Raw genomic sequence first — 26,306 nt, forward strand, 5'->3', positions numbered from 1 at the left:
AGCGGCCTAGTTCAGGAATTCAACAATATTATGCTTACCACTCTGGATAAAATTGCTCCTATCAAACTCAGACCGAGCAAACCCATAGCCCACCTAAACAAATGGTTCACCCCACAACTCAAAGACCTTCGCACCCTAAAGAACAAAAGTGAAACAAACTGGAGACGATGCCCATCTAGCGAGAATAAAGCCAAATTAACTGTACTCTCCTCACTCTACAAAAAGGAAATCTGCCAAGCAAAACGTAACTCATATGACCAACGCATTGCTAGCTCAAACTCAAGCATGAAGGAACTCTTCTGCATACTCAAAGAACTAGAGTCCCCTATTGCTACCCCGGACGTCTGCACCAAGGACAAATCCTGGTGTACTGACATACAACAAGCCTTAGAGCATAAAATCGATACACTTCAGAACAAAATCCAATTAAAAAAGAAGGCTCTAAACTTACAGCACCTGCCTAACATTCTCCAGCCCAATGAGCCACCACCGGCACACAATGCCACATTCCACTTCTCAAAAATGTCCATCCTAGAGGTAGAAAAAATCATCCTATCTTTAAAACCCTCAAACTGTAAAGGGGACATCTGCCCTGCACAGCTAATAAAAGACGCTGCTAGAGAACTCTCCCCATTTATAACCAAACTGATAAATGCCTCTTTTGCTACAGGTACTATACCTGCCAACCTCAAGCAATCCTGGGTGCTACCACTCCTCAAAAACAGACACTTGATCCCCTCATTCCCACTAACTATCGACCTATTACCACGGTCCCATTTTTACTAAAAATACTGGATAAAGCCGCCTACACTCAAATACAGAAGCATTTAGAACTGCACAAACTCCTGGGCAACAGACAATCCGGCTTCCGTCCAATGCACGGAACTGAGACTGCCTTAATCGACCTTAAGTCCCAGATAGACGAACTGAGAGACAAAGGAAGGACGGTACTCCTGCTCCTACTCGACCTTTCCGCTGCTTTCGACCTGGTCAACCACAAGGTCTTATGTCGGCACCTTGACTCTGCAGCTCACTTCTCCACGAACGCTATCAAGTGGATCGAGTCCTTCCTGAGTGAGAGGACCATGAGAGTCTTCTCCTCCTCAGCATCTGCCGAGCCTACACCCATCCTATGCGGCGTTCCGCAAGGATCCTGCGTCTCGCCCACCCTATATAACATCTTCACTAAGCCATTGTTCGACGATCTGGACCAGCTGGGTGTCACCTACACTAACTATGCAGATGATACTCAGATTCTCCTACCACTTTCTGGGGATTAGAGTGCGGACACGGGCCTAGTGAACAAAATTTACCTTATCATCCAAGCATGGATGGCCACACACGGCCTATGCTTGAACGATGATAAGACTGAACTAATAATATTGGGTTCGCAGGCCAATATTAAAAAACTAGGTCAAGATTACTCTTCCTTCAATATTGACGGCAACACCATTAAAGTCTCCAAGGAAGTACAAACCCTGGGATTCTACTTGGACTCCACACTATCCTTTGACAAACAGGTCAAATCCCTTACCTCGTCTACGGCTTACACATGCAAACTTCTTAGAGCTGGTAAACCATTCCTCTCTGACTATAGCTGTCTGATCCTGGCTAGAGCTCTTATACTCTCTAGAATCGACTATTGCAATGCCCTTTACATTGGGGCTAACAAATCCATCACTAATAAACTCCAAACGCTACAGAATAATGCCTTAAGAGCAGCCCTTGGCATAAATAAGAAAACCCACATCTCTGCCTTGAGACATCAACACAAATGGCTCTCCACATCCAATAAAATACTTCTAAAAACACTCTCTCTGACACACAAAGCTTTGAACAACGCGGCCCCCAGTTACCTCATAGACAAACTTCAGAGAAGAACTTCTCTCAGACCCACTAGAATGGGGAACACTAACTGCCTAAATATCCCCAAATACAAACTGACTACCATCGGGGGCAACAGCTTCACTGTTAAGGCAGCCAGAAGCTGGAACTCACTGCCCCAGGAGTTAAGAGCTGACCAACCATATCCACTCTTCAGGAAAAACTTAATAAAGCATATCACTGCCACCAATCCTTAGTTACCCATCACCCTTCCCTGAGGACACTATCCTGCAATCAAGAAACAGTATACCTTGCTATACTCTCTCTTTATGTAAATACTGCTGCCCATGCATGTGTACTCATATAAGTTTTATATCCTAGTGCACGCACCTTTGATCCAGCCCTATTGTTCATATTGTATATATCCTGTAATCATACTATACTGCCACAGCCCTATTGTTCATATTGTATATTTCCTGCATTCATGCAAACTAGCCACAGTCCTATTGTTCATATTGTATATATCCTGTCTGTAACCTGTGTAATCATGTAAGCCTTGCATTTCCTTGTCATTGCGCCCTTTTACTTACGAGTCTGGTGCGCTTAACAAATGAATAAACAAACAAACAAACAAACAATGGGGTAGAAGAATTGCATATCACACATTTTGCACTGGGGGGCGCAGTTTTAGAGGTGCTGGGCACAGGTGAGATCACATTTGGCACAATAGCATTCACAATGGGGGTAGAAGAATTGCATATCACACATTTTGCACTGGGGGGCGCAGTTTTAGAGGTGCTGGGCACAGGTGAGATCACATTTGGCACAATAGCATTCACAATGGGGGTAGAAGAATTGCATATCACACATTTTGCACTGGGGGCGCAGCTTCAGTGGTGGTGGGCACAGGTGAGATCACATTTGGCACAATAGCATTCACAATGGGGGTAGAAGAATTGCATATCACACATTTTTCACTGGGGGCGCAGTTTCAGTGGTGGTGGGCATAGGTGAGATCACATTTGGAACAATAGCATTAACAATGGGGGTAGAAGAATTGCATATCACACATTTTTCACTGGGGGCGCAGTTTTAGAGGTGCTGGGCACAGGTGAGATCACATTTGGCACAATAGCATTCACAACGGGGGTAGAAGAATTGCACATCACACATTTTGCACTGGGGGGCGCAGTTTTAGAGGTGGTGGGCACAGGTGAGATCACATTTGGCACAATAGCATTCACAATGGGGGTAGAAGAATTGCACATCACACATTTTGCACTGGGGGGCGCAGTTTTAGAGGTGGTGGGCACAGGTGAGATCACATTTGGCAAAATAGCATTCACAATGGGGGTAGAAGAATTGCACATCACACATTTTGCACTGGGGGGCGCAGTTTTAGAGGTGGTGGGCACAGGTGAGATCACATTTGGCAAAATAGCATTCACAATGGGGGTAGAAGAATTGCACATCACACATTTTGCACTGGGGGGCGCAGTTTCAGTGGTGGTGGGCATAGGTGAGATCACATTTGGCACGATAGCATTCACAATGGTGGTAGAAGAATTGCACATCACACATTTTGCACTGGGGGGAGCAGTTTCAGTGGTGGTGGGCACAAATGGGGAGAAATTGCGGGTAGAGGTGGTACAATTAGGGGTGGGGTGGAGTGTATCATTTGCTACTGTATTGGGGGTAATTGTGAAGGTTTTTGGCTTTGTGGTTAACCGTCTTGAGTATGGCCATGTAGGTAGGTGGGTGAGGTGGGTTGGGAGATAAGGGAGCATAGCCGCGCGTTGCGGATGTTTGTGGGAAGGGGATTGGAGCTGATGGTGGGCTCTATAGTGCGAGCACGTAGTCTGGAGCTCCTGGTGGACAAGTCTTGGTGTAGGAGGAGGTGGCAGTGGGCAAGCTCCTTACCTCTGTGAAGTTGCATAGTATCGTGGCAAATGGCAGACGAGCAACGAAGAGCTGCAAAGAGGAGTGCAGGCCTTGTCCTCTGGCCTTCTCCTCGCGGCTTCGTCTGGCGGTGAGCCCCGTCTCCCTTTATGGTGGGGGGGTGGAGCCGGCAGGGCGGGAAGCCATATCAGGCTGCGGGCTGCGGGCGGGAAGAGGCATGAATTCGGCGGGAACTTCAAAAAATGCTTTTTGAAAAGCATTGGTGTCGGTGATCATGCCTTCCATGGTGGGGGCCTCTCAAATGTGCGCGAGACACGCTGGATCAGCTGGGGCTCCGAAACGAATGCTACAGACAGCTGATCATGCTCAGCTGATGGAGGCACTCGCAGCGGAGCTGCAAAGAGGAGTGCAGGCCTTGTCCTCTGGCCTTGTCCTCTGGCCTTGTCCTCGCGGCTTCGCCTGGCGGTGAGCCCCGTCTCCCTTTATGGTGGGGGGGGTGGAGCCGGCATGGCGGGAAGCCGTATCAGGCTGCGGGCTGCGGGCGGGAAGAGGCATGAATACGGCGGGAACTTCAAAAAATGCTTTTTGAAAAGCATTGGTGTCAGTGATCATGCCTTCCATGGTGGGGGCCTCTGAAATGTGCGCGAGACACGCTGGATCAGCTGGGGCTCCGAAACAAAGATTAGATGCTGCAGACAGCTGATCATGCTCAGCTGATGGAGGCACTCGCAGCGGAGCTGCAAAGAGGAGTGCAGGCCTTGTCCTCTGGCCTTCTCCTCGCGGCTTCGCCTGGCGGTGAGCCCCGTCTCCCTTTATGGTGGGGGGGGTGGAGCCGGCAGGGCGGGAAGCCGTATCAGGCTGCGGGCTGCGGGCGGGAAGAGGCATGAATTCGGCGGGAACTTCAAAAAATGCTTTTTGAAAAGCATTTGTGTCGGTGATCATGCCTTCCATGGTGGGGGCCTCTGAAATGTGCGCGAGACACGTTGGATCAGCTGGGGCTCCGAAACGAAGATTAGATGCTGCAGACAGCTGATCATGCTCAGCTGATGGAGGCACTCGCAGCGGAGCTGCAAAGAGGAGTGCAGGCCTTGTCCTCTGGCCTTCTCCTCGCGGCTTCGCCTGACGGTGAGCCCCGTCTCCCTTTATGGTGGGGGGGGTGGAGCCGGCAGGGCGGGAAGCCGTATGAGGCTGCGGGCGGGAAGAGGCATGAATTCGGCGGGAACTTCAAAAAATGCTTTTTGAAAAGCATTGGTGTCGGTGATCATGCTTTCCATGGTGGGGGCCTCTGAAATGTGCGCGAGACACGCTGGATCAGCTGGGGCTCCGAAACGAAGATTAGATGCTGCAGACAGCTGATCATGCTCAGCTGATGGAGGCACTCGCAGCGGAGCTGCAAAGAGGAGTGCAGGCCTTGTCCTCTGGCCTTCTCCTCGCGGCTTCATGGAACCCCCACCATCCAGTTTGAGGATGACTAGACTTTGGAGAAGCTGATGAAAGCTACTGTGAGGCTATATGCAAGTGGAATATAGCCACGTATCTGCCAAGTACATTTAGGCTTTAGCAGACTGTATTAAATAATGTGCATTTTCCCCAACTCTGTCATTTTGCAGTGATCTAGTTGGAGGGGCCAATGAACATCTGTGTAGTATAAGCCTCTCTCCCCAGTGCCTGTATTTTTTTTTAATGTCGTTAACACGAAAAACAGCTTGTTTTCGATTTCACATTTGAAGTTGAATGCAACTTTCTTATCAGAAAAGTGACCTTACAGCTGGTGGTTTGTCTTTGGACTGGGCACGGGCACAACAGACACATTTCAAAAGCTGCAGTCAGGTTAAGCATGCACGGAGCTTAAAATCAGCTTTGATCTATCCATGGTATTACCTTTTAGTAACAGAGCCCATGTGCAAAGTGTTTCTGTTTATATGAGAACATTGTTTGCTGTGAAACCGCTCAGGACACAAACACACCTCACACACCATACACACACACACACACACACACACACCCACCCCTGTATCATACACCCATCATCCCTTCAATCCCTTGTCACCCACACAGATCAAGGGTACCAGCAGACCAGCACCACAGGAAGATGCTGTAATATTATTCCTTCCAAATACTCCCAACACACGGGAGCCTGCTCCCTGCTGCCACACACACAGATTAGGGTACCAGCAGAGTAGCACCACAGGAAGATGCTGTAATATTATTCCTTCCAAATACCCCAACACACAGGAGCCCGCTCCCTGCTTCCACCCACACAGACCAGGGGTACCAGCAGAGCAGCCCTGCAGGAAGATGCTCTAATATAATTTCTTCCAAATACACCGAACACACAAAGGGCTGCTCCCTGCTTTCACCCACACAGATCAGGGGTGCCCTCAGAGCAGCACCACAGGAAGATGCTGTAATATTATTCCTTCCAAATATTCCCAACACACAGGAGCCTGCTCTCTGCGTCCACCCACACAGATCAGGGGTACCAGCAGAGCAGCACCACAGGAACATGCTGTAATATTATTCCTTCCAAATATTCCCAACACACTGGAGCCTGCTCCCTGCATCCACCCACATAGACCAGGAGTACCAGCAGAGCAGCACCACAGGAAGATGCTGTAATATTATTCCTTCCAAATACACCAAACACACAGGAGCCTGCTCCCTGCGTCCACCCACACAGACCAGGGGTACCAGCAGAGCAGCACCACAGGAAGATGCTGTAATATTATTCCTTCCAAATATTCCCAACACACAGGAGCCTGCTACCTGCGTCCACCCACACAGACCAGGGGTACAAGCAGAGCAGCAGCACAGGAGGATGCTGTAATATTATTCCTTCCAAATACTCCTAGCACACAGGAGCCTGCTCCCTGCTTCCACCCACACAGATCAGGGGTACAAGCAGAGCAGCAGCACAGGAGGATGCTGTAATATTATTCCTTCCAAATACTCCCAACACATAGGAGCCTGCTCCCTGCTTCCACCCACACAGATCAGGGGTACAAGCAGAACAGCAGCACAGGAGGATTCTGTAATATTATTCCTTCCAAATACTCCCAGCACACAGGAGCCTGCCCCCTGCTTCCACCCGCACAGATCAGGGGATCCAGCAGAGTAGCACCACGGGAAGATGCTGTAATATTATTACTTTCAAATACTCCAAACACACAGGAGCCTGCTCCCTGCTTCCACCCACACTGACCCGAGGTACCAGCAGAGCAGCACCACAGGAAGATGCTGTAATATTATTCCTTCCAAATACTCCCAACACACAGAAGCCTAATCCCAGCGTCCACCCACACAGATCAGGGGTACAAGCAGAGCAGCAGCACAGGAGGATGCTGTAATATTAATCCTTCCAAATACTCCCAGCACACAGGAGCCTGCCCCCTGCTTCCACCCGCACAGATCAGGGGGTCCAGCAGAGCAGCACCACGGGAAGATGCTGTAATATTATTACTTTCAAATACTCCAAACAGACAAGAGCCTGCTCCCTGCTTCCACCCACACAGACCCAAGGTACCAGCGGAGCAGCACCACAGGAAGATGCTGTAATATTATTCCTTCCAAATACTCCCAACACACAGGAGCCTGCTCCCTGCTGCGACCCACACAGACCAGGGGCGCCAGCAGAGCAGCACCACAGTAAGATGCTGTAATATTAATCCTTCCAAATGCTCCCAACACACAGGAGCCTGCTCCCTGCTTCCACCACACAGACCTGGGGTACCAGCAGAGCAGCACCACAGGAAGATGTTGTAATATTATTCCTTTGAAATACTCCCAACACACAGGAGCATGCTCCCTGCTTCCACCCACACAGATCAGGGTACCAGCAGAGCAGCACCGCAGGAAGATGCTGTAATATTATTCCTTCCAAATACTCCCAGCACACAGGAGCCTGCTCCCTGCTTCCACCCACACAGACCAGGGCTACCAGCAGATCAGCATTGCAGGAAGATGCTGTAATATTATTCCTTCCAAATACTCCCAGCACACAGGAGCCTGCTCCCTGCTTCCACCCACACAGACCAGGGGTACCAGCAGAGCAGCACCACGGGAAGATGCTGTAATATTATTCCTTCCAAATACTCCCAGCACACAGGAGCCTGCTCCCTGCTTCCACCCACACAGACCAGGGCTACCAGCAGATCAGCATTGCAGGAAGACGCTGTAATATTATTCCTTCCAAATACTCCCAGCACACAGGAGCCTGCTCCCTGCTTCCACCCACACAGACCAGGGGTACCAGCAGAGCAGCAGAGCAGCACAGCAGGAAGATGCTGTAATATTATTCCTTGTAAATCTGAAGACAATCATTTACGTAAAAATACATCTTAACTTCTGTGAGTTACACAATACAATGTAGAACAAATTACAAAATGTTATCATTTTATCATAAGATTAAGATATATGTGTTCTTGTCTGCAAAAAAGAATCCTTCTGAAATGGGAATTCCTATTTAGCTCTCAACTTTACAATAAATGACTAATCTACTCCAACTTCAGAGTCTTTCCTGTGGCCCTGATCATAGCTATTCTCCATTTTTGGGTATTTGCATTTATTGGGTATTTATAATGAGCCTGTACACAATGTGTCACTATATGTTATTCTACAGCCGTGTTGGATGAATCTCTTTGCGTTGGAGTGCTAATAAGAGCCAGGTCAGAGAGTTCATCTACATTTCTCTGATGCAATATGTGAATATGTAGTGAGTTCCAAGCATCCTCTCAGAATTATTTCTGTATCTTTTTCTAGTTTTCTTTTTATCTTGTTGTCTGTTCCATTTGCTCTTCTTTGGCCTTGGGAACACAAGTTAAATAGTTCCTTATCAAAGACCACTGCGCCTAACATGTATTGGTCTTAGTGGTCTTTGTTGTAGTGTGCAGCTGCTGGAACAGTACTTAGTGAATAATACGAATTGTAGCATGTTCTAGTTATATAATGTATGTGATTATATACTCTAAGGTTCAAACATCAGAGTGAGGCCGAGAGTATTGGGATAAAGAACAGTTCTCAAGAACGAAGTTTTATTGGACTCTTTTATAAATGGCTGGCTATTGTATCATTATATTTCCATCTTTCATTGGACTAAATATAGTACTTTAAAAGTTCCAAAGATGTGTTGGATTTATTTTGAGAGATACGTGGAAATGACCTCCAATTGGCAGTAGCGAGTATTGGGACGCCTGCTGAATAATTTTGGTAAATTGTGGGAAAAGTTTTTCCCCAAGTGATGGTGACAGAGAAGAGGAAAGGGGGGGCTATATAATACCCCAAATGATCTTCTATAATGCATGGAATATGCACATCTATCCATTGGCAAATGTGGAGCAAAGAGTAGGATTGTCCGAAGTGTTAGATGAGCTGTATTATGTGACCGCAATTTAGCTTATTATAAAGTAATAAATGAGACTCCATCGGTTGCTGCAACTCACATCCTCTATGCACTGCACCCACCTCATGCTAGAGACACACATTCCCCTGTATACGCCCTCCTACATGGTCTGCACTGTAGACCTGTTTATGCCCTCTGAGATAACATATGAACCAGCACCTGTGTAATATATACTTGTTGTTTCATTTATTTATTAGTATTTTTAAAGCACGCAGCAGCCTGTAGGCATTGTGGCGCTGTTACAGGGAAACTTACTGGTTACAGAGGAAGGGAAAGACATGGTGGTTACAAAGCAGTCAGTGGAAGCATTACAGGCTTGGCGGAAACATTGCTTGGTGGATACCTAGCGTCACATGGTTACAAGCTTACTAGTAGGTTCGATGTTAGCATTATACGCTTAATGGTAACATAGCTTAGTGGTTACATCAGAGTCATAGGTTACATAACTTATTAGTTACATCATAGTCATCGGTTACATTGCATGGTGGTTACATCATAGTCATAGGTTACATAGCATGGTGGTTACATCATAGTCATTGGTTACATAGCATGGTGGTTACATCGTAGTCATCGGTTACATAGCATGGTGGTTACATCGTAGTCATCGGTTACATAGCATGGTGGTTACATCATAGTCATCGGTTACATTGCATGGTGGTTACATCATAGTCATAGGTTACATAGCATGGTGGTTACATCGTAGTCATCGGTTACATTGCATGGTGGTTACATCATAGTCATTGGTTACATAGCATGGTGGTTACATCGTAGTCATCGGTTACATAGCATGGTGGTTACATCGTAGTCATCGGTTACATAGCATGGTGGTTACATCATAGTCATTGGTTACATAGCATGGTGGTTACATCATAGTCATAGGTTACATAGCATGGTGGTTACATCATAGTCATTGGTTACATAGCATGGTGGTTACATCGTAGTCATCGGTTACATAGCATGGTGGTTACATCGTAGTCATCGGTTACATAGCATGGTGGTTACATCATAGTCATCGGTTACATTGCATGGTGGTTACATCATAGTCATAGGTTACATAGCATGGTGGTTACATCATAGTCATTGGTTACATAGCATGGTGGTTACATCGTAGTCATCGGTTACATAGCATGGTGGTTACATCGTAGTCATCGGTTACATAGCATGGTGGTTACATCATAGTCATCGGTTACATTGCATGGTGGTTACATCATAGTCATTGGTTACATTGCATGGTGGTTACATCATAGTCATCGGTTACATAGCATGGTGGTTACATCGTAGTCATCGGTTACATAGCATGGTGGTTACATCGTAGTCATCGGTTACATAGCATGGTGGTTACATCATAGTCATCGGTTACATAGCATGGTGGTTACATCATAGTCATCGGTTACATAGCATGGTGGTTACATCATAGTCATTGGTTACATAGCATGGTGGTTACATCATAGTCATTGGTTACATAGCATGGTGGTTACATCGTAGTCATCGGTTACATAGCATGGTGGTTACATCATAGTCATTGGTTACATAGCATGGTGGTTACATCGTAGTCATCGGTTACATAGCATGGTGGTTACATCGTAGTCATCGGTTACATAGCATGGTGGTTACATCATAGTCATTGGTTACATAGCATGGTGGTTACATCATAGTCATCGGTTACATAGCATGGTGGTTACATCATAGTCATTGGTTACATAGCATGGTGGTTACATCGTAGTCATCGGTTACATAGCATGGTGGTTACATCATAGTCATTGGTTACATAGCATGGTGGTTACATCATAGTCATTGGTTACATAGCATGGTGGTTACATCGTAGTCATCGGTTACATAGCATGGTGGTTACATCATAGTCATTGGTTACATAGCATGGTGGTTACATCGTAGTCATTGGTTACATAGCATGGTGGTTACATCATAGTCATTGGTTACATAGCATGGTGGTTACATCGTAGTCATCGGTTACATTGCTTGCGTAGTTGTAGCCTAAAAAGCATCTTGATAGTTAGGCGTGCTGGTTGAGGAGAGGGGCGGGGTTAGTTGAATAGTGTGGTTTTGAGGGATATGCGAAAGGAAGATAGGGAAGATTCAGCTCTGAGAGTGTTAGGTAGGGCATTCCATAGTTTAGGTGCTATGTAGGCAAAAAACGATGCCTCCAGCGTTGGCTCTTTTGATAGAGGGAACTCAGAGTTGGTTGGCGTGGTGATTTCTTTTTGGGCGTATCAAATTGTCTCTTGAGATGGTTTCTGATAGATAGGAGGGGGCTGCGACATTGATACATTTATGTGTTAGGGTGAGAATCTTGAAGTTGACCCTTTCTTTTACAGGGAGCCAATGGGCGGCTCGCCTTGCCTGAGAGATGTGGTCTCTTCTGGGGATGCTGAGGGCAGCGCGAAGCACATTGTTTTGAACTGTTTGGAGCCTATTGATGTTGTTTGCTGAGGTATCTGCGAGGAGAGCATTACAGTAGTCAAGTTTTGCTCCAATTGTGGCACAGGCGATAGAGAGGCAGTTTTGGATGGTTAGAAAAGGTTTTATGGCATTTATTAGTTTGGTGGTGTGGGCAGAGGCTGAGGCAATGGTGCTGACCTGTCTTGATTTAGAGAGGGTTGAGTCAACGTAGACTCTGAGGGTTTTTACTGAGGTGGAGACACGTATGATAGTTTTTCAATGGTAAAATTGTTGTATTGCTGCTTGAGTTTGGCCAGAATTTCCTTAGGACCTAGGAGGATGATCTCGGTTTTGTCTCCATTTAAGCGTAGACCATTGGTAGCCATCCAAGTTTGAATGGTTGAGTAGATTTTTAGGAGTGCTGCTGCATCTTGGCCGTATGAGCCAGTGAGAGGGAGGAAGACTTGGGTATCGTCGGCATAGTTTGTGTAAGATGTGCCGAGCATATCCAGCAAGTCAAAAAGTGGCTTCGTAAATAGATTGTAGAGGGTGGGTGCAGTGCAGGATCCAGGATTTAGGCACTCAGCAGTAGATAGTAGCGGGTGTTGCATTGGCCTGATCGGAGTAGACCTTCATGGCCCTCCCCTCCAGGAAGGAGGTTATCCAAGAAGTGGCTTTGTTAGAGAAGTGGCAGCAATGGTGAGATGGGAGGTCAAGATGTTGTCATCAACAAGATCAAATGCAGCAGAGAGATCTAAGAGAAGCAGGAGGGCAGGTTTGCCCTTATCCATTATTTTGGTGATTTGTTTTTTTAATCTAAGAGGGCTGTTTCTGTACTGTGGCTTTTGCGGAAGCCTGAATGTCTCTGGCCTAGGATGGCGCTAGATCCAATGTAGTGTTGGATTTGGTTGTGGGCAGCTTTGTCTAAAATTTGGAGGATGAAGGGGACGGTAGTGATGGATCGGTAGTTGTTTGGGCACATGGAATCTAAGGAAGGTTTCTTTATGAGAGGGCGGACACATGCTTCTTTTAGACTTTGAGGTACTATCCCTGAGGAGAAGGACGCATTGATAAATGCAGTGATAATAGGGGTCAGGACGTCAGAGCACTCTTTAATGATGGCCGGGGGGCAGATGTCCCCTTTACATGTGGAAGGCTTGATGTGAAGGATGAGATCAGCAATTTCTGTTTTGGTGACATCCCTATATGAGAAGAGAGGGGTATCTGGAAGGGGCTTCGGAGGGGTATCTGTAGGCGGATTGTCCTGTTTGGGTAGTGTTTTGCGCTGTAGTTGCATTTTATCGGTTTGCATTGATAAAATCGTGGCAAAAATGTCACCTGTACAGAAAATCATGGCAAAAATGCTGTGGTTTCTCCCGTTAAAGGTGTACCCCATTACACCATTTAAGGGGAGCGGGAGTTGTGGGGATGTCCCCCGCTCAAATGATCTAATGGGTACGGGGGTTGGGTGGTGTCCCCCGCATCCTTTACATGGCTTTGCCACTGCCTTTTTGCCACAATATTTTGTGTCCACAGCCATTTTTGCTGCGATTTTAACACATGGAACCATTTTATCTTGGAGAAGCTTGACTTTATTAATGAGGGCTGCCTAAATGTTGGAGCGCCAAGCTTTGTCTTTGGTGATTTCATCTGGAATGGTGGAAGGGGTAATGAGATCTTCCGATTTTGCTTTAAATCTGGCTCTTTTGTACATAGATGCTATAGCTTTGAATTCTGTTACGCTGGATTGGTTAGGTGTGGATTGCCATTTAGATATGGTCTGCCGTTAGTTGGTTCGTAAGAAAGATAGTTGTACCATGAACCAGGAGTTAGTGTGCATAGACTTCTTCTCCTTTTTTTCTTCTAAAGGAGCTATGGACTCGATGGCTTGGGATAGGGTGTGAGGATAGATATTGGCAAGAGACGTGGGGTTGTTGGTGAAAGGAGGTTTGAGTTCAGGGATGTCGAGAAAGGGGAGACGATTGACCTTCGTTATTTGTTTGGAACTTCTGACTTTGACTGGTGGGGCGTAGGAGAGTACTTTGGTGAATGGACTAATGGGGATAGTGAATTGGATACAGTAGTGGTGCGTCCAGGGAAGGGCTGCGATGTTGGTGATGGAGGAAGAGCAGTTGTGGTCTGCAATCCAGCCAATGGAGTGACCTTTATTGTGGGTTGGCTCTGAGGTTTTGTGGGTGAACCCTGAGTCTAAAAGATCTTTGGCAAGTGAGGCGGCTGCAGTGTCTCTTGGGCTCATGCAGGCGTAGGTTGAGGTCTCCCAGCAGGACGGTTTTGGTGGATCTCTTAAGGTTATTCCTTATGATTTGGAGGAGGTGCTTTTGGTAATCTGGGGCCATGCCAGGTGGTCTGTAAGTGATCAAGATGTTTATGGTGCTGTTGGGAAATAGTGTTAGTTTAGCGATGAGGAGGTCTGCGTTGTTTTCCCAAGGTTGGTTACAAAGTCTGATAGAGCGAGACACTTTAAAGATGACAGCTACGCCTCCACCTTTGGATATCTTGCGGTCCTATCTTAGGATGGAGTATCCTTGGGGGAGAGCAAGGGAGATGGCTGGGTCTGCAGCCTCGTCGAGCTATGTTTCTATGATAGCCAGTAGGTCTAGATCATGAGAGGCCATTAATTTCAAGTGCGTTTGCAGGGAGAGAGCGAGTGTTAATGAGGGCACATTTAAGGGTGGCGTTAGGTGTAGGCTTTATGCGGATAGGATTGGGTGGAAGATTGGTGGCAGGGCAAGAGGGGGTAGGGCTGGATGGGGCAGTCGTGCGATTTTGTGGGGTGGTGCGTTTGGAGTTGTGAGTGGATGGCAATGCAGGGGGAGGGGGAAGTGAGGCTGGTAGTGTGGTTGGTGAGTTTGTAAATGTATTATGTGAGAAGACATGGTGTACGTGCGAGAGCTTAATCTGTGGTTCCTGTGCTGTGTGGTGAGTGGAATGCAGGAGTATATGTTCTGGGATGTTCATGCTCTGAGCCTGAGGAGCCTTGAGTGAAGGAAGGTCTGAGCTTCTCGTGTGGCAGCGTGGTGACTATGATAGATGCGTGGAAGTAGTGGTGGCATGAAGCTGGGAGTGTGTAACGAGTTGAGTGTGGCGCATGATGCTGGTGAGCCAGGGGGCAGCTAAGAGAAGAGCGAAGGAGCAAATGATGAGGTGATTGGTGGTGTTGGTGTGAGATCGCATGAGAGTGAAAGCGCTTGTGTGAAGGACGATGAGGGACACATTTGCTAGGGCGCGTGGATCGTGGTATCGATGATGTGCACTGGGAGCGTGCTGGTAGGCGCTTGCTATAGATGCAGTTTAGGGAAGGTAGTATTGTGGGTTGTAGGAGACAGCTGAATAGGTTGTAGATCCAGTTGTGGTAATGCTGGGTTTCTGTTGTTGCGCGAATAAAACAGTAGCAATTACAGGGAGAAATTTGCATTACTGTGTGAATACCGACATTGGATTTTTAGCATTATTAGCAAGTACAGTCAGTAGTAGTGTAGGGCATTCAAACTGAGTGTTAAGATTGAGACGTTCCGAACAGTATGTGCTATGCAGACAGTGGTAAGAACTGCTGTGCGTGCTGGCGGCACGGTCTATTTAAAGGCAAAACCTTTTGCTAAGTGCGCAGAAATGGTCTAGGGTACATAGTAGACACGGTAATAGAAGAATACTTGCTGTGATATAAAGTGAGAATGCAATAATGATTACAATGTGCGCAGAGGGCTGATAACGGCTAGGTGTGCAGTAATAGTCGTTACGGTAGTAAAGTTGCTAGAATATAGCAGTAGACAGAGTAATATAGGCAAACTTGCTAGCGTATACAGTAGGTCTACAGTGGTAAATACCACCTGTGTGGTATGGCAGTTGTAGGCACTGCTGCATAAAAATGGCGTTGATGTGGAGGCAGCGCCGTGCATTGCAGAGCATTTGCTGATAACTAAGACAGGGCTGCATATTATGAGTAAAGCTGACCAAGGTAAAGCATCGGTGAAACAGTGATGGACATAGGACACAGTCTCGGACACGTTGTGATAGTCATAGGACACAGTCTCGTAATGAGATGATGATACTTGTGGCCGGCACAGGAGTCAGCATAGTATAGAATGATATAGTGCGCAGTGCGAGTTCATGCAAAGCTATAAAGTTACCGGATGGTTTGGGCGAGCAGATTGCCGCCTCGGGCAAGGCGTTCAGGTGGAGTGTTACCTCAGTGGAAGATATTCTGATCCAACGTGGCTAGGTATTGCCGGTGATGCGCGCGATCGAAGGGTACCAGAGTAGGCTAATGAGTACAAGTTAGGAGAGGGTGCAAGACTCACCACAGTAGTGACTGGAGAGGGCTCCTAGTAACTGCTTAGGATGCTGAAGATTACTCATTTATAGGGCAGTTCAGCAGGAAGAGGTGAGCAAGATGGGTAGTAGTGAGGGCAGAGAGTCGTCGCCTGACGCCGGCAGCGCTCGGTCAGCTCAGTCAGGAGCCTTCTATGTATGCCTTCCACGGAGGTAGGCTCTCGCCTGCCAGTGATGACGGATTGGACAAAAAGGGACGGCTGGACAATTTCATGAATTTATCAGGATGTACACAGTGTAACATGAGTGGTATTAGAGAAGAGAGAACACACATTCAGCACACCTTCTTCCCAAGACATAATTATGATAGCATTGTGTATAGCAATAGCAATTTCTCCTGTTTCCCAATGCCATATCGTCCCACTGTAATATCACAGCTGATGAATATGGAATTAATAATCAATAGCTGTGATGTCACGGGCAATGCTTCCAGCATTTTCTCTACCTCCCACATGTCTTATAAGAACTGATGGAAGCAGGAAAAGCCCCGCACCCAGCCTCATACAACAATCGCTTCCATGACAGTGGAGGAGCCGTGATTCTGGGTGTTTGGAAAATCTTTGGCTCTGGTGCTGCCACCGGCCACACTGCATTTGACTGCACAGGAGCCATGGTTCTGTTAGAGAGCTGTCATGGCGATGGTCAGGGGTTGGTGGTGCACTCGCTTCTTCTTGGGTGTGGTTAACTTTTATTTTTGCTGTTGTATATATTTTCCTCATGCCTTCCCTCTCCACCCCTTGCACTGCTGGTCCCTGGAGACAGCTCTTAGAGTGTGAAAAGACACGGGGGGCAGAGACATCATAACATTACTATTGGGCAGCTATCAGTCATAGGGTATATTCCATCTCCCGGTACCTAATGGCATCAAAAACACGAGCTCTGCTTTCATTGTCTATCAGCTTTCTCTCAGAACCTCTAGATGGAATATAGTCCCATAGTCGATAGCTACTCATTGATAATTCCATTTGTCCCCAATGAATTTCTAGTTTTCGAAAAATACTGCATTAAACTGTGAAAGTGAAATTCATGCCCAGGTCTCATCTGTTCATGTATGGGGGGCAAATACGACTAGACTTGTGCTCAATATTGTTCCTGTAAATCCATGTAGGATTCTCCCAACAAGTACATTTTTTCCATGTCTCTCTCCTGACTGGTGTAGGCTCACAAGTGTGGCTTCTCCCAGGATCACCCAGTGAGTGTGTGAGTGGGGTGTAAAACGTGGATTAACAGCTCTGTGGTAAGTCTATTCTTAGTGTGTATGATGACAAAAAATAATAAAGTGTACCTCTGCTTATTTCAACAGAGAATGTGCAGTCATGAAAGGAAGCATGCTGGGGAGAAGTCATACGAGTGCACGGAATTTGATGAGCACTTTGATCACACATCAAAGCTAAGAAGTCATCAGAGATCCCACACACAGGAAAGACCTTTCAAGTGCTCGGAGTGTGAGAAAAGCTTCAGTTGGAGCTCCCATCTGCAGCAGCATCAGAGGATCCATACTGGGGTACAACCATACCAGTGTACAGAGTGTGAGAAAAGCTTCACTTATAGTTCGGATCTGGCCAGGCATCAGAAGATCCATACTGGGGTACGTCCATACCAGTGTACACAGTGTGATAAAAGCTTCACTCTGGGCTCACATCTGCAGACGCATCAGAAGATCCATACTGGGGAGCGGCCATATCAGTGTACAGAGTGTGAGAAAAGCTTCACTCGGGGTGAACATCTGCAGCAGCATCAGAAGATCCATACTGGGGAGCAACCATACCAGTGCTCAGAGTGTGTTAAAAGCTTCACCCGACGCTCACTTCTGCAGCAGCATCAGAAGATACATACTGGGGAGAGACCATACCAGTGCTCGGAGTGTGATAAAAGCTTCACTCAAATGTTAAATCTGTACAGGCATCAGAGATCCCACACAGGTGAAAGACCTTTCAAGTGCTCAGAGTGTGAAAAAAGCTTCACTCGGGGTGAGAATCTGCAGCAGCACCAGAGGATCCATACTGGGGTGCGACCATACCAGTGTACAGAGTGTGTGAAAAGCTTCACTCATAGCTCAGATCTAGTCAAGCATCAGAGGATCCATACAGGGGTGAAGCCCTATCAATGCACAGAATGCAAGAAAAGCTTCAGTGTCAAATCATCTCTGAGGTGCCATCATAGAATCCATACTGGGGAGAAGCCCTATGGGTGTACAGAATGTGGTAAGCATTTTAATCGTGCATCAACCCTGTGGACTCACAAGAGATCCCACACAGGACAGAAACCCTACCAGTGTACAGAGTGTGAGAAGAGCTTCACTCATAGATCACGTCTAATCCATCATCAGAGCATCCATACATAGGTGAAGCCTATGAGTACTGCAAGAAAAGCTTCAATGACCCCTCATCCCTTATCAAGCATCAAAGAAGGATCCATACTGTGGAGAACCCCTATGAGTGCACAGAGTGCAAGAAAAGCGTCAGCAACCAATGAACTCTGTGGAGCCATCAAAGGATCCATACTGGGGTGAGGCCCTATGAGTGCACAGAATGTGGTAAGCACTTAAATCGGGCATCAAACTCATAAGAGATCCCACACTTGATTGAAACCCTACCAGTGTACAGAGAGTGAGAAGAGCTTAACTCAGAATGCATATCTTTGCAGGCATCATAGGTGCCATACTCAAGACTGACTATACTAGTGTACAGAGATAGAGAAGCTTCATTCATATAGGTAAAAGCCATGTGCATGTTGGACAAGGACTTCCATGACAACGGTGCATTATTTATTGTAAATAAAATCAAGAGATGTTTTGCAGAGAAACGTGTATACCCCTAACAGTTCCACAGGTGCTCCATCTGAGGCTGGAGGTGATATGGGGGCCAACAAGTTGAATACCCTTCCAACCACTGTTGTATTGTATTATATTGTATTGCAGTGGGATTCATAAAGCGCAACAAAGGCCTTTAAGTGTCTAGGCACCGAGCAAATAGGGCGGACAGTCAGGGGGCAGAGAACCTAGTAGTGCACAAAATAACTATTAAAGAAAGATACATTTTAAGCGTCCTTGGAAATGGCAGGTATTCCTCAATCTCACTCAGGGAAAGAGGGAGCCCATTCCAAAGGCAGCAGGGAAATATACCATTTCCCTAATGATAATTTGATCTTTTTGGGAATCTTGGAAGTCCTGCATATGTTTAAAATCAGCAACCATGCTGCCCTCTCCTGTGGTCAAAGCGCTCAGTGCCAGGATACCCTTTGGGTGAATGTTGCATATTATAAATATGTTAAATAGAAACAGTTTAGAGGTTAAGCACCCACAGCAAGTATCTTATAACATACATGACACAGGCACCCTTCCAAATATCATAGCTCAGCAGGTTGGCAAACTGCTGCAGAAATGCAGAGGCCGGATATCCAGCCCTCGGGCAATGCAGTCTGTGGCAGTCCCCCACCTCAACATCATCCTGTTCTGCCGCTTTCCTGTTCTGTTGGCACCGCCCACCCTGATCCAAAAGGCGCTGGATATGGAGACCTTGGTGAAGCCCAGGCACAAGGGTAAGGCATGCCGCCTCCACAGGACCCTGTCCTTCAGCTTTGCTGTTCTGTTGGCCCCACCCACACTGCTCCAAAAGATGCTGGATATTGAGCCCTCTGTGAAGCACGAGGTCAAGGGTGAGGCAGTCTGAGGCACTTTGCGAAGGGCTGTGAGCCTTTGAGGCTGTATGTTTTCTAAACAGCCTCTGCTTTGCCGCCTTACTTTGTTTGATACAGGCTCTTTGGATAATTAACGGTAAAAGTATTCAGAAATCCATTAATTTCTTTAAGCTATTTATCTTGCCAGCTACAGGTTTATGGTGTGATCTGACACCTGCTCCATCGATCACAACTGACTTTTGACTTGTAATACATCTGTGAATTTGCAGTACAATCACTTTATCATATCTTTCCCATCTTGAGTAAGAGTGGCCTGTGGTGGGCATCTGCTTTTATTTTTAAAAAAATAACATTGTGTGAGTGGTGGGATGGAGGCGGAATAAAGCTGCCCCTTGAGCCAGTCGGACGTGCCCCACTGAATTGGTTCCATATCTTATGATACTCTTTACATTTTACATCAAAGAGGATGTTGAAGCATCAAGCTACGTGGCACATTTCACCTGTCAATGGCTCAAAGAAAGTGGCCTGCCTGGTTTCACTCTTAACAGAGGTAAACCTGTTAATAAACAAGATTGAGGGCCTCTTAGACAATATTTATGGTCCAGCTGCAGCACCTGTATCAGACCTCCCTGTTTCAGATAAGCAGCGAGAAGCACTGAAGCGGACAACATGCAAGAACTCTGTGAAATCCCACCAAAGAAAAGGATCTTTTTCTAAACCGAAACCATGTGCAGATACCACCAAATGACATATTTCTTCGACTGCAATCCTATTGTGACCCCAAAACTGTCTAACCAAGTGGGAGGATGTAATTATGTCCTTCCTTCCATTTGAGATGGATTGCACCAGGGTCCGGAATTGGCCAATAATCAACCATCAACTGGCCAATCGGAGGCAGAAGACTCCTTGCAAGTGTCTTTTGTTATCTCTGAAGGAATCGAAATTTCCAATCGCTTTGGTCAAGGCACAGTGAACTGTTATAGCAGACCCTAATCCTGATAATACTGTTGCCACCCCTATGTTGAACCATGATGAGCAAAATGGAAATCAAGTCCCAGATCCCTTATGTTTCTCACATATTGGGGTGCTTTTCCCATGTGCTATGTGTTTCTGGCCGAAATTAAAAGTTTGGGACAATCTATTAGTGATTTATAAAAGGAGTTTGTCATAGCTAAGCAAGATCTGAAAAAACTAACTACTTTGATGAATCCTCCTGTGGGTAGGCCCCCACCTCGGATCACTGTATCTACCCATTTACCGCGAACAAATCCTGCTGCTAACGGAATCCCATTTTCCAGGTGATTGAAAATCATATTAAAGCCATCCATCCCCAAACACGGGGCCATATTCCACCTGGAAATGATGTGGTAAAAGGCCCCAAAACCTCAGATGATGCACCTCATACTGTTGTGGGGAATGGTTATTACCCCATGATAGATTATATACCAAAAATACATATGGCATCGTTACAAGCCTGGCGGTCAGGAAATAAGGGTGTCGGTAGCAACGTACCTGCACCTTTTCCGGACTGCCAGACTACAAGAATGCCTGCAGGGGCCGGTGCCCTGGGGCATGCAGGGGCCGGAGTTAGTCCCTATGCTATGAGTATAGCGGATGTCAAGCGGCAGAGTCGCGGTACTTAGCTTGCTGGCAGCGGGCATGGAATGAGGTCAAACAGGGCACGGCCCGCAATGAAGATTGCCTTGGATCAGGAGGAACTCCGGAGTGCTTCACTTCAGCATGAAAGCTCAAGCTCGGACAAGTGCATGCGCTTTGTAGCGGGTGGGGCCCAGAAAGACTCCTGACCGCACGTTTGCCTCGTGTAGGCTGCTGGGGATCGTAGTTCCTTCCTCAGCTTCCCTTTATAATGGGCCTCATTACGAGGCTGACGGTAGCCGTGACTGTAATAGAGGCACGGCTGCCGCCGGTATTCATTGTTTTCCAGTGCCCAGATATGGGCAATTACCGGGTCATTACGACCTTGACGGACCTGGTATTTGCCCATTCCTGGGTGCCGGAAAAAATTCTTCCCCATTCCCCTTGAGCCCTATAGGGCTCAATGGGAATGGGGAGGTTGGATGCACCGGCAACATTCATAATGGTGCCGGGCGCATCCGACATGCTGTGCTCGCGGGTGCCTTTCATTCCACCAGGCCAGACCTGGCGGAACGGAAGGCTCCCGTGAGCACAACTCGGAGTTTGCCGGTCCGGATACAACGGTACCAGCATTATTTCCGGTACCGTTGTATCCGGACCGGCAAGCTCGTAATGAAGCCCAATGTCTTGGCTGGATTCTATTTGTGTTTGCTGGGGCTGCTTCATGTTTTATTTTCTGCTGGATTATGCCTGCTATGAGCATCCCACACCTGCAAATGGGGCAAAGGTAGCACCTACTTTGATTTATTCATAGTTTCCCAGTTTATAATCTAAATACACATGGTTTCCTAGTTTTAATGTACATGCTGGATCACCAACAGTGCCTCCTACCACCTTCTGTTTTCCACTTGCCCCTTGACAGTAAACCCCACCTCCCCACCCCTGAGGAAGGGCCAGGCTTATTCGGATAGTTGGAATGAAAGGTGTGCTAGAGCCGAGGTTCACACACAAAAAAGTGGGGAGAGTCCCATAAGCAACAGTGGAAGGGGACATAGAACTGAAACAAAAACGTTGAGGCCCACTGTGCTAAGAACAAAGTACAAACATGATTTCGGACCTTCAAATATTGTATGTATCTTTTACGATATCACTACCACTGTGATTTCAGTCATCTTGAATTCTAAAAGCAATCAAAAGTGTTCATATCATATAAACTTTGGATTTATTCAGGTTCAACAAAGAACTTGCAAAATTAACATTAACAGAAGCAGAAAAATAATTTGCGTTAAAAACACATGTGTTGAAAAGCAAGGAAACACATGTTAGGACAAATTCTCAAAGTTACAATAAGAGGTGGAACAATGAAAGGAAAAAAATCATTGGAAATTAAATCAACACATTTTGGACTAGAAGTAATGAATAAAGAACTCTCTTTATGAATAACAAAGAAGCATATTTCAAAGGGGCTTCTTAATATGCCAATTTCCCTAATTTTTGAATTGGCTTGTTAATCAAAGAGCAGGTCTGCCTACGTGTTTGTGTCAAAAAGTTATAATGATTTGTGAACAGTTCAAAACTTAAATGGACATCCAGAACACGTTTCGGCAACAGAGCCACCTGCTGGGTGGTGAAATTGAAAAGATGCCTTCCTAAGGGCGGAAAAACAACTGGACCCTGTTGGGAAGCAGACATAAAAAGAAAAGTGTCTAATGATGGCTTTCAGAATCTACTGGGCTGTTTTTTTCAATTGCTAATTCTTCAGACTGCTTTGTTGCTTTAAAATCCCTGGTAGTAAGCCTACACAAATTTGGGGCACAGCCTTTAGGGAACAAGCCGGAGGTGACCTCGGTAGTAAAGCACGTGCAGTGGGGGATGAGGCACTAAACACAACTCTTCTTACCTCGACAGATCTGGAAACACAAGAGTAATGGGACCTTATGTCCTTATATCAAGATGTTTTAAGGACTATTCAGCACTAGGATATTCAAATCTGCAGCAAATTTGTAGCTGAGCAATAAAGTGGTAAAGAATGTTATTGTAAGTTTTATGTTGGGCATGTTTGGTGAGTAGCAGTTGTGAAAAAGATTTAAGCTATTTCTACTGTACCTTTTTTGCAGTCAAGCCAAGCATGCATTGTAACTGGTGCTTTGCCTTCAACTGGAGTGTCGGTGCCTTGAACACTGCCACAAATGGGCATGAAGATACATTCTGGTACTGGTGGAGCCCTGTGTATTGAGCAATAAATATGTGTTTGCGTGAACAACTTGTCTGATCAGTCATAGAGACCATTTCAAATTGTTAACAAATGACCTTCTTGTTACATTTTGCTAGATCGCATGTGGCTACCAAAGAGCCACGTATGGTTGGCTGTATGTAGTTGGCCTCATTTGAAAAGGTGAGGCAGGGCTTTTGGAGGTGAGGTCACAGGGCTATAGGGACCCAGGTAGGAGGAGAGAAGGGAGTGGTCTGACCAAGAGAGAGAGGTGACCATGGGAGATGAGAGAGGGAGGTCAGAGTGGATGATGGCGTCCAGAGCTTGTCCAGCAGAGTAGGTTGGACCAGAAGGGAGAATGGAGAGAGATAGAGAGGTGCAGAGGTCAATGAAAAGAGTAGATGCTGTGGCATGGGAGTCCAATTTAATGTTAAAGTCACCCAGAAGCAGCAGGTTGGAGGAGGTAGAAAGTAAGGCGGAGCAGAAATCAGCTAATTCAGAGAGGAACAGGGAGGTTGCATCAGGAGGCTGGTAAACGGTAGCAATGGTCAGAGTGGAAGAGGCTCTCAAAGGAAGAGTGGAGCTGAGTGGCTCTCAAAGGAAGAGTAGAGATGAGTGGGTAAGTTGGAGGAGGGAACCCACTCCGGGAAGATTAAGGCAACCCCACCACCAGTACGGTGAGGTCATGGCTTGGAGATGATCTTAAAGCCGTCGGGGAGGAGGGATTCAAAAGCAGAGACTGAGCTGGTATTGAACCATGTTTCGGTAAGAGCGAGAATGTCAAGGTCAGTGTCTTCTAGAAGGAGGCAGATGTCGACAGATTGTTTCTAGGCTGAGCTGGCATTAAGAGTCGCCAGGTGGAGGCAATCACTGCCTTTGCAGGTTTTCTGAGGTGGAGTACAGGGGCGTGGTAATTCAGTCAGGGGGGGCAGAGGGGGAACTAGAGAGGGAGGCCGGAGACAGAAGAAAGTTTATGAAGGATGGAAGGATCCTGTCAAAAATAAGGAGATTGCCTGAGGACCCTGAACAAGAATAGTGCCAGTGTGGTAGACATTAATGATGCAGCGTGAGGAGAAGAAGCCCGCCAAGAGGACTTCCCACTTGGTGCCACCATTAATGGGGGAGGATGTGAAATGGGAGAGTGTAGAGATGAGATGTAAAGTCCATAGGTTTGGAAAGGGGACAGAGAAGAGGATATCAGTGAAGATCACTCTGGAGGATGCACTGACATAGGTGTCTGCGATGGGAAGACCAGGATTTGCACAGATGATGTCTTCGTGCTTTTTTTCAGTCCAGATTTCATGAGAGAAGGAGGATAGATGATAGTGTAGCAGTTAGAAAAGATTGGAGAGATGGTGAGCGCCATCTCGGTGGAAGATGATAGATGAGGGAAAGAAAAAAGAAGAGGGGGGCTGCACTGCACAGTCCTGGGGTATTATTCACAGGTGGCCTAGTAGTTCAGGATGGCACAATACAATGCAGAGCAATAGGTGAGGTGCAATGCGGCGTACAACAAGAATGCAAGATTTCATGCAAGTACAATGCAATGCACACAGTATGGAAAGTAGAATGCAAACCCACCTAGATTCACATTTTTAAAAACACAATACTATGCAATGCACACAGGATGGAAAGTAGAATGCAAACCCACCTAGATTCGAATTTTTAAAAACACAGTACTATGCAATGTAGTGCACAAAATGTAAATGCAGATCACAATGCGGTGCACACACGGATGAGGCGTTAAATGATATGACCAAATGCAGAGCACAGTGTATTACAATGAAGGGAGGAGGACCAGGGAGAAAGGCAAAGATAGGACCAGGGAGAAAGGCAAAGATAGGAAAGTCACAGTTGATGAAAAAAGGGAAAGCTGGAGGAGGCAATGAGAAGTTCAGCCATCACTCACGTGTGCCAAGCCAGGAGGGCCTGAGGACATGATGTCCATGATCATGAAGCAGCAGCAAGTGCACAGGAGGCTGCAGCATTATGCGTGGGGTGGCAAAAGGTGGGCCCACAAGCCCGACCCGGTCAGGCACAGACAGGGCCCTAAGGAAGGAGCCGGCGGTCGCCTGCCGGTGACCCTGATTGGCCCTGATGTGCTTGGCCAGGCCAATCACAACGGCCCTCAGGAGTCAACCCACATAAGTACTCTGATGCTCATATGGGCAGCCATTTTAGAGCGGGCAAGAACAAGCCGAGGAAATCAGTCATAGGTGCCCAAACAAGCAGTTGCCCAGATTCTACTGCGTGTGAGTCCACCCAGTGGCCAACTGAAATGGGCTTACCTGCAGGTGAGCGTTGGTATGCACCAACAAAAAGGTGCCACGAGGTGTGAGATAAGGATCCAGGCATGGCGATTCCTTTATGCTGCTTAGATGGGCTTTGTTTTGCCTGATGCCAAGAAGGAGAAAAAGGTTAATCTGCACCAGAACACTGTAAGTGAATTTCAAAACATTGCTTTATATTTTAGACTTGGAGTCACACTTATATTTTGGGACATGTCCTGTAGAACATCTTCAGGCCATTACATATCTTTTTGCGAACTGACTGTAATGTGAGTGCTCTGTCTGCTGTCATGCTCTGTAGCACCCACATTTGCTGCAAAATGCGGGTGGTAAATCATCCAACTTACCTCCAGAAATGGGCAAAATTAATAGAATTACCATTGGCAGTAATTCTGCCAGAATCCCCATTGGACTCCAAAAAATGGGCACTTGCACCGCCTACCACCACTCGTAATCCCACTGTAAATCTCCGGGACCAAGTAGTGGTAACAGTAAATCTGGTAGGTGGTATTTCGGTGGATTTACCACCAAAATACTGCCAAACTTGTAATGAGGCCCTTCATTTGTTGGGAATCTTTCAACTAAGACTTTTTGGTCAATTATCCAAAAGTACTATTGACAAGAAAGTCTCTCTCTGGGTCAGGAATTGGGTGCCCTATGTGTTTTTGGATAGCAGTTGCCATGGCGTTTAGGACATCATCTC

The 26,306-nt window shown here is 46.6% G+C and overlaps 1 protein-coding gene across 1 annotated transcript in view; it reads left to right on the top strand.

Moving 5' to 3' along the window:
- LOC138489390 (zinc finger protein 436-like) overlaps positions 1 to 23,355 on the top strand; it is a 42,481-nt gene extending 19,126 nt beyond the window's left edge. The window contains exon 2 of the mRNA XM_069617110.1: positions 17,172 to 23,355. Within this exon, the coding sequence (XP_069473211.1) occupies positions 17,172 to 18,212 (1,041 nt within the window). The 3' untranslated portion in view covers positions 18,213 to 23,355. The remainder of the gene's footprint in view (positions 1 to 17,171) is intronic.
- Positions 23,356 to 26,306: the final 2,951 nt, after the last annotated feature.

This window comes from Ambystoma mexicanum, chromosome 9, assembly GCF_040938575.1.
Source record: "Ambystoma mexicanum isolate Mex_15411 chromosome 9, UKY_AmexF1_1, whole genome shotgun sequence".
NCBI classification, from domain to species: Eukaryota; Metazoa; Chordata; class Amphibia; order Caudata; family Ambystomatidae; genus Ambystoma; species Ambystoma mexicanum.